The 17,150-nt window shown below is 40.4% G+C and overlaps 1 protein-coding gene and 1 long non-coding RNA gene across 3 annotated transcripts in view; one reads left to right on the top strand and one right to left on the bottom strand.

The window, feature by feature from the left end:
• The window catches only part of LOC133568396 (uncharacterized), a 3,987-nt gene extending 3,019 nt beyond the window's left edge, over positions 1–968 (bottom strand). For both annotated transcript variants that reach the window (XR_009809593.1, XR_009809594.1), the window contains exons 1-2: positions 800–968; positions 597–691 (exon numbers count right to left, since the gene is read on the bottom strand). This is a non-coding gene — a long non-coding RNA (uncharacterized LOC133568396). The remainder of the gene's footprint in view (positions 1–596; positions 692–799) is intronic.
• Positions 1–17,150, top strand: part of dsg2l (desmoglein 2 like) — a 21,747-nt gene extending 4,597 nt beyond the window's left edge. The window contains exons 2-14 of the mRNA XM_061920281.1: positions 603–716; positions 3,040–3,198; positions 6,142–6,283; positions 6,350–6,513; positions 9,368–9,502; positions 9,582–9,767; positions 9,843–10,117; positions 10,196–10,338; positions 10,410–10,631; positions 13,272–13,502; positions 13,572–13,693; positions 13,759–14,058; positions 15,267–17,150. Coding sequence (XP_061776265.1) covers positions 603–716; positions 3,040–3,198; positions 6,142–6,283; positions 6,350–6,513; positions 9,368–9,502; positions 9,582–9,767; positions 9,843–10,117; positions 10,196–10,338; positions 10,410–10,631; positions 13,272–13,502; positions 13,572–13,693; positions 13,759–14,058; positions 15,267–16,328 — 3,255 coding nt within the window. The 3' untranslated portion in view covers positions 16,329–17,150. The remainder of the gene's footprint in view (positions 1–602; positions 717–3,039; positions 3,199–6,141; positions 6,284–6,349; positions 6,514–9,367; positions 9,503–9,581; positions 9,768–9,842; positions 10,118–10,195; positions 10,339–10,409; positions 10,632–13,271; positions 13,503–13,571; positions 13,694–13,758; positions 14,059–15,266) is intronic.

The following is a 17,150-nucleotide window of genomic DNA, read 5'->3' as shown; positions in this document are numbered from 1 at the left end:
GCTGTCATTATTTTTACAATAATATTTTGGCTGGCTTCAATAGAATACACCTTTTTTGTAGAATATATGTAGGCTTATGTATTGGTTGTGACATTTATATAAATGACTAATTAAACCGAATATTGACAATATTTTAATAAATAGAAATACTGAAGTGAATTGAAGTAGAGCTGCCTATATCAAAAATACATATTTTATTGATGTAATTTATTTTATTTGTAATGTAATTTGCTTTAAATTAAATAGTATATGTATAAAAGGTAAACTATATGTTTTTTTAAATTAAAATTGCCTACTAAAATAGTTACAAAATTAAAACAATTAAATATGTATGTTATTTAATATTAAAATTAGAGTAGAAACATAATGGCTGTCATGATTTTTAAAATAATATTTTGGCTGGCCACAATAGAATATGCATTTTTATCATGGAATATATGTAGGCATATAGGACTATAGACAATATTATATTTTGTCTTTGAATAAACATTTAATTATACCAAGTTTGATGTTGTTCTGATTAAAAATATCACCAACACAAATTACTGCAACAATGAGGAAACACAAATAATGTTTCCTTTCTTCCTTGTGTTTACCTGCAGATTGTCCCAGTGCAGGCAGAAGGAAATGAGCTACACAGGCAGAAGAGAGATTGGATCCGGTATCCCAGGCCGGTGAAGGAGAACCACGACTACACCGGAATAGAAATTGCAAGAGTATGAATATTTTTTCCATACTTTTGAGACAACATAGAAATTGCTGTTGGGAAATTATATTAATTGAATAAAAAAGAGCTCACATTTAGCACAGGTAGAAACACAATGTTATCAGGTGAAATCATCAGGTTGAACCAACCAGCTCGGTGACATCCTGTGTTTTTTGGAGCACGACTAAACCGGCGTGTGGAATGTGATCAACACAAAGACAATAAAAATGGGACCCATGACCTCCCTGCTTGGCACTCAGCATCAAGGGTTGGAATTGGGGGTTACATCACCAAAAATGATTTCTGGGCGTGCCCACCGCTGCTGCCCACTGCCCCCTCACCTCCTGGGCGGTGATTAAGGGTGATGGGTCAAATGCAGAGAATAATTTCACCACCAATCATTGGTACTTGACTTAACAAATTGGCAATCTTCCAATTTCAGTTCACACACGGAATGATGAACACAACACCTCTGGCTCAAAATGAGCTCTACAATGAAAATGTTGAATGCTCGCTCTGGTACATTAAAACACAGAATCTTTGTATTAACTGTAACATAACCACTTAAAATTCATGTTAATTCCATATTTGAAAATGGGTGGTATCAACACGTATCAATAAGCGATAATGGTGGACCTGCCTGGCCACATCTTTGGTTAGTGTGAGTGCGAAAATTTCTGGTTCGATTTGTAAATTGCAAACATAGACTTATCTGAAAGCCAATACAGAAAAAAAATACCTTTAACAGTTTCTACAATTCTGCTTAGCAGTAAGAATAGTGAGTGTATTATTATTGAGGAGGAATATTAGAAGACTGTAATAAGTGTATAGTACCATAATGTTCATGTATTGCAGACCTGGGTAAATTAAGGCCCCGTTAAGCTTTTCAATCCGGCCCGCCGGACATTACCTAATATTTTTTTAGCTCTTTAAGATGGAAATTGTAGCTGTCATCATGATGTGCGGTGATGTTTTCAAATGACCTTAAGTCTTGAACTATCCAAAGTATTTCAATGGTTGGAATCCGCGCTTTTGCATGATGTACTAGTTACTATGGTAATCTATTTAGTTACTATGGTGATTTAATTCTTTACTATGGGAATCTAAGTCACAGCAGCTCAGACAAGGCACCAAGCAGAGTGGGTGGGGAGTGTTTCCAGAGTGTTTCCAGAGCAAGTCTTAAAATACAGGTGTCAGGGACAGACGGGGAATGAGATTTTTACAACAAAGTTCTAAAGCTTTGTGACGTATGACATTGTTTTTTTTTTTTACCCTTCGTGTTCATGTTTTGCTGTGTTTGTTGAATTTTTGTTGCATTTTGCTTGATTGTAAAATATTTCAGTCGATAGAGGGTGTGACGTCAATATGTTGTCAATATTTAGTGTTTTATCGTTCATAGTTAATATTTAAAATTCCACATTCTTTATTTACATGTACATTCTGGGTGTTTCATTCAGTAAAAAAACGTAAAATTCCATTTAATTTTTAAGGCGGTTTGTCATAACGTTTCTAGCATTCAGTCAGACATTATTTTCAGTTGGTTTTTTTTACCCTTCGTGTTCATGTTTCGCTGTGTTTGTTGCATTTTTGTTGCATTTTGCTTGATTGTAAAATATTTCAGTCGATAGGGGGCATGACGTTAAAATGTTGTCTATATTTAGTGTTTTATCGTTCATTGTTAATATTTAAAATCCCACATTCTTTATTTACATGTACATTCTGGGTGTTTCATTCAGTAAAAAAACGTAAAATTCCATTTCATTTTTAAGGCGGTTTGTCATAACGTTTTTAGCATTCAGTCAGACATTATTGTCAGGTTTTCTATTAGTGTGCCTTTAAATAGACACATTTTTTTCTCTAAATTTGGCCCCCCGAGTCAAAATAATTGCCCAGTCCTGATGTATGTCACATTTGCCAATGTAAAGGGGAAGTCAGCCATAATAACCCTTAAATATTTGCTTCAGTTATAAGTAATATTAGTGGACCAGCCTGGACACAAGTTGTTTTGGTGCTAATGCCAGCTTTGGTGGTAACGTTACTGATCCTGGTGATTCAGATCTTAGTGGCCGTTGACACTGAGTCATATTAAAGCCACAAAAAGTAATAGGTATATCATAAGATTGCCATATAGTTTGCTGTATCAGTGAGACTAACGAGCCACAATAATGTTTAATGACCTGCTTTTGTGATGGTGAGGATATTTGGTGGTTCTGCTCAGATACACTTTGGAATGTGTGGTGCTGACTATTTACTGCTTTGATGATTACTGATGTTGTGTTAAATGTGTCATGTTTTCATAGTATCACACACATCATTCTGTGTTTGTGTTTCAGATTCGTTCGGACAAAGAGAACTTCACAAAGGTTGTCTATTCCCTCAGTGGGCCTGGTGTGGACAAGCCCCCCCTTAACAGATTTAAGATCGACCCCTCAACCGGCGGCGTGAAAGTCACAGTCACCCGTTTGGACCGAGAAGAGATGGCCTTTTATGATGTAAGATCACAACTTTAAAGCCAAACCAATAACATGCAGTATCTACAAAACCCAAAACCAGTGAAGTTGGCAAGTTGTGTAAATCGTAAAGAAGAACAGAATACAATGATTTGCAAATCCTTTCAATCAATCAATCAATGTTTACTCATATAGCCCTAAATCACTAGTGTCTCAAAGGGCTGCACAAACCACAACACAAACCACTACCACATCCTCGGTAGGCCCGCATAAGGGCAAGGAAAACTCACACCCAGTGGGACATCGGTGACAATGATGACTATGAGAACTTGAGAGAGGACGAAAGCAATGGATGTCGAGCGGTTCTAACATGATACTGTGAAAGTTCAATCCATATTGGATCCAACACAGTCGCGAGAGTCCAGTCCAAAGCGGATCCAACACAGCAGCGAGAGTCCCGTTCACAGCGGAGCCAGCAGGAAACCATCCCAAGCGGAGGCGGCTCAGCAGCGCAGAGATGTCCCCAGCCGATACACAGGCAAGCAGTACATGGCCACCGGATCGGACCGGACCCCCTCCACAAGGGAGAGTGGGACATAGGAGAAAATGAAAAGAAACGGCAGATCAACTGGTCTAAAAAGGGAGTCTATTTAAAGGCTAGAGTATACAAATGAGTTTTAAGGTGAGACTTAAATGCTTGTACTGAGGTGGCATCTCGAACTGTTACCGGTAGGGCATTCCAGAGTACTGGAGCCCGAAATGAAAACGCTCTATAGCCCGCAGACTTGTTTTGGGCTTTGGGAATCACTAATAAGCCGGAGTCCTTTGAACGCAGATTTCTTGCCGGGACATATGGTACAATACAATCGGCAAGATAGGCTGGAGCTAGACCGTGTAGTATTTTATACGTAAGTAGTAAAACTTTAAAGTCACATCTTAAGTGCACAGGAAGCCAGTACAGGCGTAATGTGATCAAACTTTCTTGTTCTTGTCAAAAGTCTAGCAGCCGCATTTTGTACCAACTGTAATCTTTTAATGCTAGACATGGCGAGACCCGAAAATAATACGTTACAGTAGTCGAGGCGAGACGTAACAAACGCATGGATAATGATCTCGGCGTCTTTAGTGGACAGAATGGAGCAAATTTTAGCGATATTACGGAGATGAAAGAAGGCCGTTTTAGTAACGCTTTTAATGTGTGACTCGAAGGAGAGAGTTGGGTCGAAGATAATACCCAGATTCTTTACCGTGTCGCCTTGTTTAATTGTTTGGTTGTCAAATGTTAGAGTTGTATTATTAAATAGAGGTCGGTGTCTAGCAGGACCGATAATCAGCATTTCCGTTTTTTTGGCGTTGAGTTGGAAAAAGTTAGCGGACATCCATTGTTTCATTTCATTAAGACACGCCTCCAGCTGACTACAATCCGTCGTGTTGGTCAGCTTTAGGGGCATGTAGAGTTGGGTGTCATCAGCATAACAGTGAAAGCTAACACCGTATTTGCGTATGATGTCACCTAGCGGCAGCATGTAGATGCTGAAGAGTGCAGGGCCAAGGACCGAACCCTGGGGAACTCCACACGTTACCTTAACGTAGTCCGAGGTAACATTGTTATGGGAGACGCACTGCATCCTATCAGTAAGATAAGAGTAAAACCAAGACAGGGCTAAGTCTGACATACCAATTCGTGTTTTGATACGTTCTAATAAAATATTATGATCGACGGTATCGAAAGCACCGCTAAGATCGAGGAGCAGCAACATAGATGACGCATCAGAATCCATCGTTAGCAATAAATCATTAGTCATTTTTGCGAGGGCTGTCTCTGTAGAGTGATTTGCCCTGAAACCGGATTGAAAGGTTTCACATAGATTGTTAGACGCTAAGTGTTCATTTAACTGCTCCGCAACAATTTTTTCGAGGATTTTTGAAATAAAGGGAAGGTGAGACACCAGTCGGTAGTTTACCATGAGGTCAGGATCGAGGTTAGGTCTTTTAAGAAGAGGATGAATAACCGCTTTTTTGAATGCTAGGGGAACAGTGCCCGAGGAAAGTGATAAGTTTATAATATTTAGCACTGATGGACTTTTCAACCTATATTCAATTTAATAGACTGCAAAGACAAGATATTTAATGTTCGAACTGAGAAACTATTTTTTTTTCCAAATAATCATTTACTTAAAATTAAATGGCAGCAACACAGTGTAAAAAAGTTGTCACGGGCATTTTCACCACTGTGTTGCATGGCCTTTCCTTTTAACAACACTCTATAAACATTTGGGAATTGAGGAGACACATTTTTGAAACTTTTCAGATGGAACTGTAGTTACTGACAGTGGTTTTCTGAAGTGTTCTTGAGCCCATGTGGTGATATCATTTACACAATAATGTCGCTTTTTGATGCGGTACCGCCTGAGGGGTCGAAGGTCTGTAATATATTGGCTTACGTGCAGTGATTTCTCTAGATTCTCTGAACTTTTTGATAATATTACGAACCGTAGATGGTGAAATCCCTAAATTCCTTGCAATAGTTTGTTGAGAAATGTTGTTTTAAACTGTTTGGCAATTTGCTGACAAATTTGTTCACAAAGTGGTGACCCTCGCCCCATCCTTGTTTGTGAATGACTGATCATTTCATTGAAGCTGCTTTTATACACAATCATGGCACCCATTTCCAGTCTGTTCACCTGAGGGATGTTCCAAATAAATGTTTGACGAGCATTCTTTAACTTTCTCGGTATTTTTGCCACTTGTGCCAGCTTTTTTGAAACATGTTGCAGGCATCAAATTCCAAATGAGCTAATAATTGCAAAAATTAACAAAGTTACCCAGTTCGAACGTAAAGTATTTTGTCTTTGCAGTCTATTCAATTACATATAGGTTGAAAAGGATTTGCAAATCATTGTATTCTGTTTTTATTTACGATTTACACGACATGCCAACTTCACTGATTTTGTAATCCGAGGTGTGTCTTTGTTTTTGCTGTAGCTAAAAGGAATGGCAAAATTCTTGGATGGAACAACTGCCGAGAAGGACTTAGACCTCAGAATTATTGTTATAGACGAAAACGACTGCACACCTGTTATTAAAGCAGAACAAGTGGGATCCGTCAATGAATCTAGCGCCATAGGTAATGGAAGACAATTCCAACACTTTCTGTGCTCGCGTTAATTCACGATCAACGGGTGGTTGACAGGCACGGTCGTCATGAAGGTGATTGCAACCGACGCTGATGACGAGACCTCCATCAACTCCCAGATCTTCTACAGTATTGTGGAGACGAGCAGCACCGCCGGCATGTTCGCCATCAACTCTCGGACCGGAGACGTCTGGGTTCAACGCAACACACTGGACAGGGAGGTGAGGCGGACTTCTCCCTATGTAGGTCGGAGCTTTGCTTCTTTTCACTCACACGCACCAGTGACCTGACAAGACATAAAGTCTAGGGGTATCAATATTGGATGATTCTAAGATCTCTGATAGAATATCCGATAAGAGCAGTCAGGCAGAGTGTTTACTTGTGCAAAACAAGACAGTCAGTTAGCATCTACCGCATTTTCCGGACTATATGACACTACTTTTTTCCCAAGCCTGGAAGCCTGCGGCTTATACAGAAGGTGTGGCTGATCTATGGATGTTTCTTCGCTAACGGCAGTTAATGGAATGGATGAATCAAAGAAATGTATTAAAATGATCCACTTCAAAAAAACGTTCAAACTCAAAGTGTTTACAAAGTACAAGGAAGAAGAATCCTGATAGAAATCTTGATCCTCATTAAAAAAGGAGAAAATCTTATTAATTTCATGAAGGATTCTGTTTCTGTTTTGTTTGATCAGCCATTTTACTGCCGTGTTACAGGCACTCTTTGTTACAATTAAAGAATGTAAATAAGCATTTACAAAATATTTGTATGTAAATATCTCATTTCACAACGTACCGGTATTGTACGCACTTTTTTTCCGCTAAAAGTAGTCCTCAATGCTGAAAAAACTAAAGTAATGTTGTTTTCCTCAAACTATCCCCTTAGTGTCCACTCTTGAGGGAAATGTCATAGAGGTGGGTCACACGTAAAAATACCTTGGTATTTTGCTGGATGACTCCCTGAATTTCAAACCCAATCTTGTGAAAAAACTTAAACTAAAAATGGGCTTTTTCTTTGTAAAAAAAAAATTGTTTTTCTTTTGGGGCAAAAAAACGCCTTGTCACTGCAACCGTTGTGTCTGTTTTAGACTATGGAGGCCTGTTGTACATGAATGCCTCCACTCGATGTCTACGTAGGACTGACACTGTGTATCAGAGCTAGGCAAATTAAGGCCCAGGGGCCACAGGCGGCTTGTTAAGCTTTTCAATCTGGCCCACCGGACATTCCCAAATATTTTTTTTAGATCTTTAAGATGGAAACTGTAGCTGCCCCATTATGATGTGCAGTGATGTTTTCAAATGACTGTAAGTCTTGAACTGTACAAAGTATTTCAATGGTTGGAATCTGCGATTTTGCATGATATACTAGTTACTATGGTAATCTAATTAGTTACTATGGTAATCTAAGTCACAGCAGCTCAGACGAGGCACCAAGCAGTGTGGGTGGCGAGCGTTTCCACAGAGTGTTTCCAGAGCGGCCAGCCTGAAATGTGGGTATCAGGGACAGACGCGGAAGGAGATTTGTGCAACATAGGTCTAAAGCTTAGTGAAATATCAGATATCAGATTGTAGGTGGGCTTTATTTATCCTTCACGTTCATTTTTTACTGTGTTTCTTGCATTTTTGTTGCGTTTCGCTTGATTGTAAAATATGTTGATCGATAGGGGTGTGACGTTCATATGTTGTCAATGATCAGTGTTTTATCGTTCATAGTTAATATTGAAAATCCCACATTCTTTATTTTCATGTACATTCTGGGTGTCTGTTTTAGTAAAAAAAATGTAAAATTCCATTCCGTTTTTTAAGGCAGTCTGTCATAACGTTTTTAACATTCAATCAGACATTATTGTGAGGTTTTGCATTAGTGTTCCTAAAAATAGATATACCGGCCCCAAGACACATTTGGCCCAACGAGGCAAAATATCTGCCGAGCCTGCTGTATACCATGTTTCTCTAACGTTTATAACTAACTGAGCTTATCGAGAGAATGCCAAGAGTGTACAAAGCAGTAATCCGAGTAAAGGGTGGCTATTTTGAAGAAACTAGAATATTAAACATATTTTCAGTTATTTCAGCTTTTTTTTAAGTCATATTTTTGATGCCTTCAGTGACAGTATACAATTTAAATAGTCATGAAAATGGGGACGGCGTGGCGAAGTTGGTAGAGTGGCTGTGCCAGCAATCTGAGGGTTATTGGTTCAATCCCCACCTTCAAACATCCTAGTCACGTCCGTTGTGTCCTTGGGCAAAACACTTCACCCTTGCTCCTGATGGGTCCCGGTGAGCGCCTTGCATGGCAGCTCCCGCCGTCAGTGTGTGAATGTGTGTGTGAATGGGTGAATGTGAAAATACTGTCAAAGCGCTTTGGGCTCCTTAAAAAGGGGTAGAAAAGCGCTATACAAGTACAACCCAATTGCCATTCAAGATAAAGAAAACACATGAAATGAGAAGGTGTGTCCAAACCGTTGGCCTGTACTGTAAATATATATACATATATACATGTGGTTTATACTCTGGTGCACCTAAATTTTGAAAACCTGTTTTTTTCTTCCATCCATTCTTTTTCCACCGCTTATTCCCTATTGGAGCCGCGGGGGGCGCTGGGGCCTATCTCAGCTACTTCTAAAATGAAAATACAATGAAAATTAAGAACGTGGGATTTACAATATTAACTGTGAACGATAAAACACTGAATATTGACAACGTATGAACGTCACACTTGCTCTCGATCGACATATTTTACAATCAAGCGAAACGCTACAAAAACGGTTCCTCGTCTGAGCTGCTGTGACTTAGATTACCGTAGTAACTAGTAAATCATGCACAAGCAAACCATTGAAATACTTTGTATAATTCAAGACATATGGTCAGTTGAAAACTTCACTACACATCATAATGGCAGCTACAGTTTCCATCTTAAAAATCTAAAAAAATGATTTGGGAATGTCTTAAGGGTCAGATTGAAATGCTTAACGGGCCTTCATTTGCCCAGGTCTTCGTTAAGTCCTGCTTTTAAGACAAAAGCTGGGAAAATGAAATTAAGCTAATCCATGTATCTTTACTATCCATTTAGACAAAAGATACATTCAAGGTGATTATAAGAGCTTCTGACCTAAATGGACAACCTGGAGGAAATACAGGAACCGGCGATATTGAGATCAAAATCCTGGACATAAACGACAACATTCCCACACTGGAAAAAGAATGGGTATGTGCAGATTTATATTGTTGATGTTTTTTTAACGGTTCCTTTGATGTACTTGAGCTTGTGTTGCTGTTGCCTGCAGTACGAGGGCAGCGTAGAGGAGAACACCATCAACGTGGAAGTGATGCGGATAAAGGCGGTGGACTTGGATCTGATTTACACCGACAATTGGCTGGCTGTTTTTGAAATCGTCTCGGGAAACGAAGGAAACTATTTTACCATCACGACAGACTCCATAACCAACGAGGGAATCGTCATGATTCAGAAGGTGCGTTGATTTTCAAGGATTAGTCGAGCAATAAACTGCGTAACCCACACCTCGGATGGTCTTCCATCCGCACAGGAGCTGGACTACGAGGAAATTAAGACCCTCAACTTGGAAGTGGTGGTTTCCAACAAAGCAAAGTATAATTTTGGAAGCGCAAGTTCAGAATCCACAAAAACAAAATCCTACCCCGTGAAAATCAATGTGGTAAATCAGAAAGAGGGTCCCCGTTTCCAGCCCACAGTCAAAGTGGTGACTCTGTCCGAGGACCACACTTCTGTTCATATAAACAAAGTCATCACCACCTACGCCGCCATTGACAGTGATACGCTAAAGATTGCCACCAACGTAAGGTATGGCTGATCACACTTTTGGATTTACACCCGCTTATTGTGAAAAGGCTTAGAAAAAATATTTTTGCATGTGTTTAGGTATGCTAAAATCCTCGATGATGACAACTGGTTGATAATCAATGAAAAAAACGCTGAGATTAGGCTGAATAAACTCCCTGATCGAGAGTCCAAGTTCTTGATCAATGGAACATATTATGCCAAGATTATATGCATCAGCAATGGTGAGTACTGCACAGTAAAATATGTCTTATTTGGTGTTGAACACGAGTGTTTGTGCTTCGTTGACCATCAGAGCTCCAATCGAAGACCGCCACAGGGACCATTGCTATTCAGGTGGAGGACTACAACGACCACTGCCCCCAAGTGATCGCGACAACTCACACCATGTGCTACGGCGAGCATGTCATCTACGTCACCGCCGTGGATGAGGACGAATTCCCAAATTCGTTTCCCTTTGAGTTCACTGTGATTTCGGGCCGCAAAGCGGGGAAGTGGACCGTGGAGCATCTTAATGGTAAGATGGTGGTCTTCTTAGTGTATCAAGTCACAAGCCATATTAAACAAGGGGCACTTTAACACAGTTTGTACATTCAAGATGATCAAACCAATTCAATATACATCAGTTTACGCTAAGCTATTTAAAAAAAAAAAAAAATTGGCGTAGCTTTTGAGTTTTAGGTGACTAATGTAATGGTTGTTAGGGATGTCCCAATCAGTTAGGGATGTCCCAATCAAGGTTTATACTCAATTTATAAAGCAGGGCTAGTCAACTGGTGGTCAGGGTGCCAAATCCACCATACAGGCCACTGAGCTCAGTTAAAAAACTTGGGTGACAAATATATTTTGCGAAACGTTCCTAAAAATACCAAGGTGCTCCTGTCGTATAGAGGAACTTGGACAACTTTGGACACATTTGGAAATCTCACATTGACATTTTAACCTTGCTAGCAAACATAGAACAAAACTTGTGATTTGATAACTGAGGCGACCGTCAAGGCAGCCCCTTTTGGATGTTACACTTTGTTTTCATAGTGTGATATATGTAACTACTAGGGCTGCGAATCTTCGAGTGTCCCACGATTCGATTCAATATCGATTCTTGGGGTCGCAATTCGATTATAAATCGATTTTTTTCGATTCAACGCGATTCTCGATTCAAAAACGATATTTTTCCGATTCAAAACGATTCTGTATTCATTCAATAGATAGGATTTCAGCAGGATCTACCCCAGTCTGCTCACATGCTAGCAGAGTAGTAGATTTTTTTTTTTAAAGCTTTTATAATTGTAAAGGACAATGTTTTATCAACTGATTGCAATAATTTAAATTAATTTTAACTATTAAACGAACCAAAAATATGACTTATTTTATCTTTGTGAAAACATTGGACACAGTGTGTTGTCAAGCTTATGAGATGCGATGCAAGTGTAAGCCACTGTGATACTATTGTTCTTTTTTTTTTTTATAAATGTCTAATGATAATGTCAATGAGGGATTTTTAATCACTGCTATGGTGAAATTATAACTAATATTGATACTGTTGTTTATAATATTCATTTTTGTTTCACTAATTTTGGTTTGTTCTGTGTCGTGTTTGTGTCTCCTCTCAATTGTTCTGTTTATTGCAGTTCTGAGTGTTGCTGGGTCAGGTTTGGTATTGGAATTAGATTGAATTGTTATGGTATTGCTGTGTATTGTTTTGTTGGATTAATAAAAAATAAAAAAATATTTAAAAAATCGATTTTTCAAAAAATGAGAATCGATTCTGAATGGCACAACGTGAGAATCGCGATTCATATTCGAATCGATTTTTTCCCACACCGCTAGTAATTAAGGTGTCCCTGTAGCTTGTTTTGTTCATATGCAGTCAGTAGTCATTTGTTCACCTTCTTTAGCCATACTAGAAGTGTTCCTCAGGGCTCCATTTTGGGTCCTCTCTTTTTCATGATTTAGGCTATTCAACTGGTGGCCTGCGATTTTAGTTTAAAAAAAACTTGTTAGAGACACATTTTTGCGGTGGATTCTTAAAAATATTAGAGTGCTGTCATAGAGATGATTTTTCACTGGCTTTTTTTGCAGAAGGTCTTCAAAAACAGCAAAGCGCTCCTGTAACAAATCAAATACAAAACCCAAAACCAGGGAAGTTGGCACGCTGTGTAAATCATAAATAAAAACGGAATATAATGATTTGCAAATCCTTTTCAATTTAAATTCAATTGAATAGACTGTAAAGACAAGATACTTTATGTTCTAACTGGGAAACTTAACATTTTTTTTGCAAATAATCATTAACTTAGAATTTAATGGCAGCAATACATTGCAAAAAAAGTTGGTACCACTGTGTTACACGGCCTTTCCTTTTAACAACACTCAGTAAACGTTTTGGAACTGAGGAGACCAATTTTTGAAGGATTTTGTGGTGATATCCTTTACACAGGAATGTCGCCTTTGATGCAGTATTACCTGAGGGATCGAAGGTCATGGGCATTGTTGCTAACATGCAGTGATTTCTCTAGATTCTCTGAACCTTTTGATGATATTACGGACCGTAGATGGTGAAATCCCTAAATTCCTTGCAGTAGCTCGTTGATAAATATTGTTCCTGAACTGTTGAACAAGTTGCTCATGCATTTGTTCACGGTGGTAAACTAGTTCCCATTAGCCTGTTCACCTGTAGGATGTTCCAAATAAGAGTTTGATGAGCTTTACTCAACGTTATCGGCCTTTTTTGCAAATTGTGCCAGCTCAACGGAACACGTTGCAGGCATCAAACTCCAAATGAGTTAATATTTGCAAAAAAATAACAACAGTTCGGACGTTAAGTGTCTTTTCTTTGCGGTCCATTCAATTGAATATAGTTTGTAAAGGATTTGCAAATCATAGTATTCAGTTTTTATTTACGATTTACAAAACGTGCCAACTTCACTGGTTTTGGGTTTTGTACCAAAAGGACGCTGGTTCCAACGGATTATACAAAATAAGACGAATAGTGCAGGAATAAGTCCGTAAATGTGGCTCTCAAAACACTTTAGTTGAATATCCCTGTACCAAAGTTAGCGATTGCTGCAGACATGTTATTAAGACCTCACAGCACTGTTTAAATCCGTGAAAAAAGTTGCATCCATTTTCAAATTTGTCGATGGTCTTTCTTCAGAGACAACTGCCCTCCTGAGAGACCAATCCCAGCTGTGGCCAGGGTTTTACCAAGTTGCCGTGGAGGTCAAGGACCAGCAGGGGAAGTCATGTGCCGACGCTCAGATGCACGACATCACCGTGTGCACGTGTCATGAAAGCACCAAGGCCTGCATAGACCGCAGCACAAGTGGTTCTTCTTTTAGCGTGTCAGGGATTCTCCTACTGCTGCTTGGCTTACTGCTGCTGCTGTGTGAGTACTCCACCAGTCTTGGACTCCTGACTCCCAGGAACGCATCATCTCACTCTTTGTCGGTTTTAGTGGTGCCTCTACTGCTGATGTTCTGCCTGTGTGGAGGAGCTGGAGGAGACTTCAAAGCCATTCCTTTTGATACTAAACAGCAGCTCATCTCCTACCACACTGAGGGTCAAGGAGAAGATCGGGTATTGGACTCCTCAACCAAATGTTCAATTAAAAAAATGTGTGACGTGGTCCTTTTCTCAAACAGGAAATTCCTCTCCTGCATACACCGGACGGTGGAACCGTGACTATCACTAAGGACCTCAACACCTACGAAGGAAAGGACTACCTGGGAGGACTGGTAGAAAAGGGAGGGGCCATAGGGGGAGGAGCAGGTCTCGGCGGCCATAATCATTCAATTTTAACTCATGAGAATGTGCACCAGTACAACGAATACAGCCAAGCAGGGATGGTTGGGGGGATGATGACCAGGCAGGAAGAGTACAGAGGTGGTCCCTACGATGGCATGACTCTATCCGATCACTTCCTGGAGGAATACTACTCAAGTGTGAGTATTTCACTCATAAGTTATCATTTCAAAGCAAATTGTTGCATTCATAAAACCTTCATTACGACATATAACCTGGTCTACTAAGATCCGTGTATTGTTTAGTGGGTGTGTTGCGGGTGATCTCCTAAGACTTTGTGTACAGTGGATAACAAGTACAGTGGTGCAAATAAGCTGCAGACCCCTGTCTTTAAATGATGTGTTTGCTGTCACCATGGAGACACTCATTTCCTTCTACCTTTGTCGCATCATATGGTCCAACCTTTGCTGTATTGTTATTGACATGCAACACACATATGTTAAAAACCCAAAATCAGTCAAGTTGGCATGTTGTGTAATTCAGTAATAAAAACTGAGAAACTAAGAAACTTAATTTTGTTTTTTGCAAATAATCATTGACTTAGAATTTAATCACAGCAACCCATTGCAAAAAAGTTGGCACAGGGGCATTTTTTACCACTGTGTTACATGACTTTCCTTTTAACAACATTTAGTAAACGTTTGGGAACTGAGGAGACCAATTTTTGAAACTTTTCAGGTGGAATTCTTTCCCAAATGCGCCCAATTTAGCATAAATGCTAATTTTCAGCTTTAGTCCCAAGGCAGGTTTCTAAAATAACACAGTGAGACACATACAACTTTAAAACCACAATGACAGAAATAAGAACCAAATAAATAAGTCATCTGAAAACAGACAAGACAAGCAGTTGCAATACACAATTACAAGACAATAGACCAAAACAGACAGCTTGTGCAGAAACGCTTTCTGAGACTCTTATTTTGTTATTGCAGGCAGGATGAAGTAGGGCTTTTATTGTGAAGACAGGAACCGTGCAGTCGGTCTTTAGAGTTTTGACAGCAGGTATGGTGTGAGAGTCTGTTGAGATAAAGTGTTTCTCGCCTTCCTGTCGGTCATTTTTTTCTTAATAATGATCTGGCAGCATTTCATAAGACCCTCAGGTGCCGTGAATGTCAATCACATGACGAAAGTGACCTCTTGTTGAAGATTGATGATCGCAAATTTTTAGGTGTATTTTTGAATGCCTGGCTGGGGATCGACTGACATACCCTCCGCCGTCGACCGCTCGCTCTCAATCGACGTAATGGGAACCCCTGCTTTAAACTGTTTTTTTTTTTATATCCAGAAAATGCTTTCTTTTCAGGGAAAGTTCAATCAGCAAATAATTGATGCTTGTCATTGTTTGCAGAAATCCAGCCATGCTGCACAGCAGTCCCAACAGAAAGATGCCTTGCTGGTCTACGACTACGAGGGCAGGGAGTCTCTGGCAGGTTCTGTGGGCTGCTGCAGTCTCCTGGAGAACGATAACGACCTTTCCTTCCTTGACGACCTCGGACCTAAATTTAAAACTCTCGCTGAGATTTGCCAGGGCTCCGCCTTTACGGTCGAGTGTGGAAAAGATCGTGTCCCTCCGCCGGCTGCTAGACCCGTGCCTCCAGTCAGACCCTCCACCCACACGCACGTCCACACTCACACTGGAAGCACTAAGGACAGAAATGCCGTCTGTATTGACGGTATCCACACATCCAATGTAACATCTGGAATGTCCACGCTTCTCCACGAGGGTCACATGTCCAGCACAGCCCAGGCGTCAACTACAGTCTCTAAGGTGCAAGTCCAGGACAACATCGTGATCCCTAATCAAACGCTACTGATGCAACAGCCTGCTTTGTATTACGCCGCCACACCCATGTATGTAATGGAGCCCAACCCCCAAATGGTTGTTGTTGCCGGACAGCAGGCGGCAGGACATGTGGGTCAGGTTGGACTAGCGCAAGGCCTGGTTCAAGTCGGGGGCCTACAAGGGTCTCAGGGCATGGTGCTGGTCGACGGGCGTGCAGGACAGCAGGTGGTGGGACAAATGGGTCAGGTTGGAGTACCACAAGGCCTGGTTCAAGTCGAGGGCCTGCAAGGGTCTCAGGGCGTGGTGCTGGTCGACGGGCGTGCAGGACAGCTGGCACAAGGAACCTTACCTAGACAAGTCCTGGTGGTGGAGGGCGGGGCTTCGGGCGGAGGCGCACAGGTCGCCTTTGTGCAGACGGCCCGGGGGTCTACTCAGCAGGGGTCGGAGGTCCGGGGCCAAAGTGTGCGGGCCAAGAGTTTTTCACTAGCCTCTCAAGATTCCACAGGGTCAAAGGAGGACTTTGTGCTGAAAGCCACACCCAAGTCCCAGAGCAGCCAGAGAGTTGTTGTTCAGCGGAAAAAGGTCTCGGTCACAGAGAGAAATGTAGAATCTAGTTCTAGAGCTTAGAGAGACATTTTAAAAATATATACAGTACAGGCCAAAAGTTTGGACACACCTTTTCATTCGATGCATTTTCTTTATTTTCATGACTATTGTCACTGAAGGCATCAAAACTATGAATGAATTCATGTGGAGTTATGTAAGGGGAAATAACTGAAAACATGTTTTATATTCTAGTTTCTTCAAATAGCCACCCTTTGGTCTGATTACTGCTTTGCACACTCTTGGCATTCTCTCAATGAGTTTCAAACAGTAGTCACCTGAAATGGTTTTCACTTCACAGGTGCGCTTGAAGCTCATCGAAAGAATCCCAAGAGTGTGCAAAGCAGTACTCTGAGCGAAGGGTGGCTATTTTGAATACATTGGAATATAAAACATGTTTTCAGTTATATAATCTTTTTTCTTAAGTACATAACACCACATGTGTTCATTCATAGTTTTGATGCCTTCAGTTACAATCTACAATGTAAATACCGTAGTCATGAAAATAAAGGAAATGCATTGAATGAGGGGAAGGTGTGTCCAAACTTTTAGCCTGTAATATATGTTTATTTATATATATATTAGTGTACTTCCACGCAGACTGCAAAACAGAGTGGACAAAATATAAGATAAAAAGACTCGATTTGAGGAAAAATAATACTAAAAAGTAGTGAAATGATCTGTCTGTGCAGTTAGTTTACTTTACTTGATAAGACATCCTAAATGGAGATTTCTATATCTAGACCAGGGGTCCCCAAATTACGGCTCACGGGCCCGATACGGCCCACCAGCATCCAAAATCCGGCCCGCGGGAAGTCCCAAGTTAAAATATATATATATATATAT

Source organism: Nerophis ophidion, linkage group LG14 (genome assembly GCF_033978795.1).
Source record: "Nerophis ophidion isolate RoL-2023_Sa linkage group LG14, RoL_Noph_v1.0, whole genome shotgun sequence".
NCBI classification, from domain to species: Eukaryota; Metazoa; Chordata; class Actinopteri; order Syngnathiformes; family Syngnathidae; genus Nerophis; species Nerophis ophidion.
This window is presented reverse-complemented; position numbering and strand designations above follow the sequence as displayed.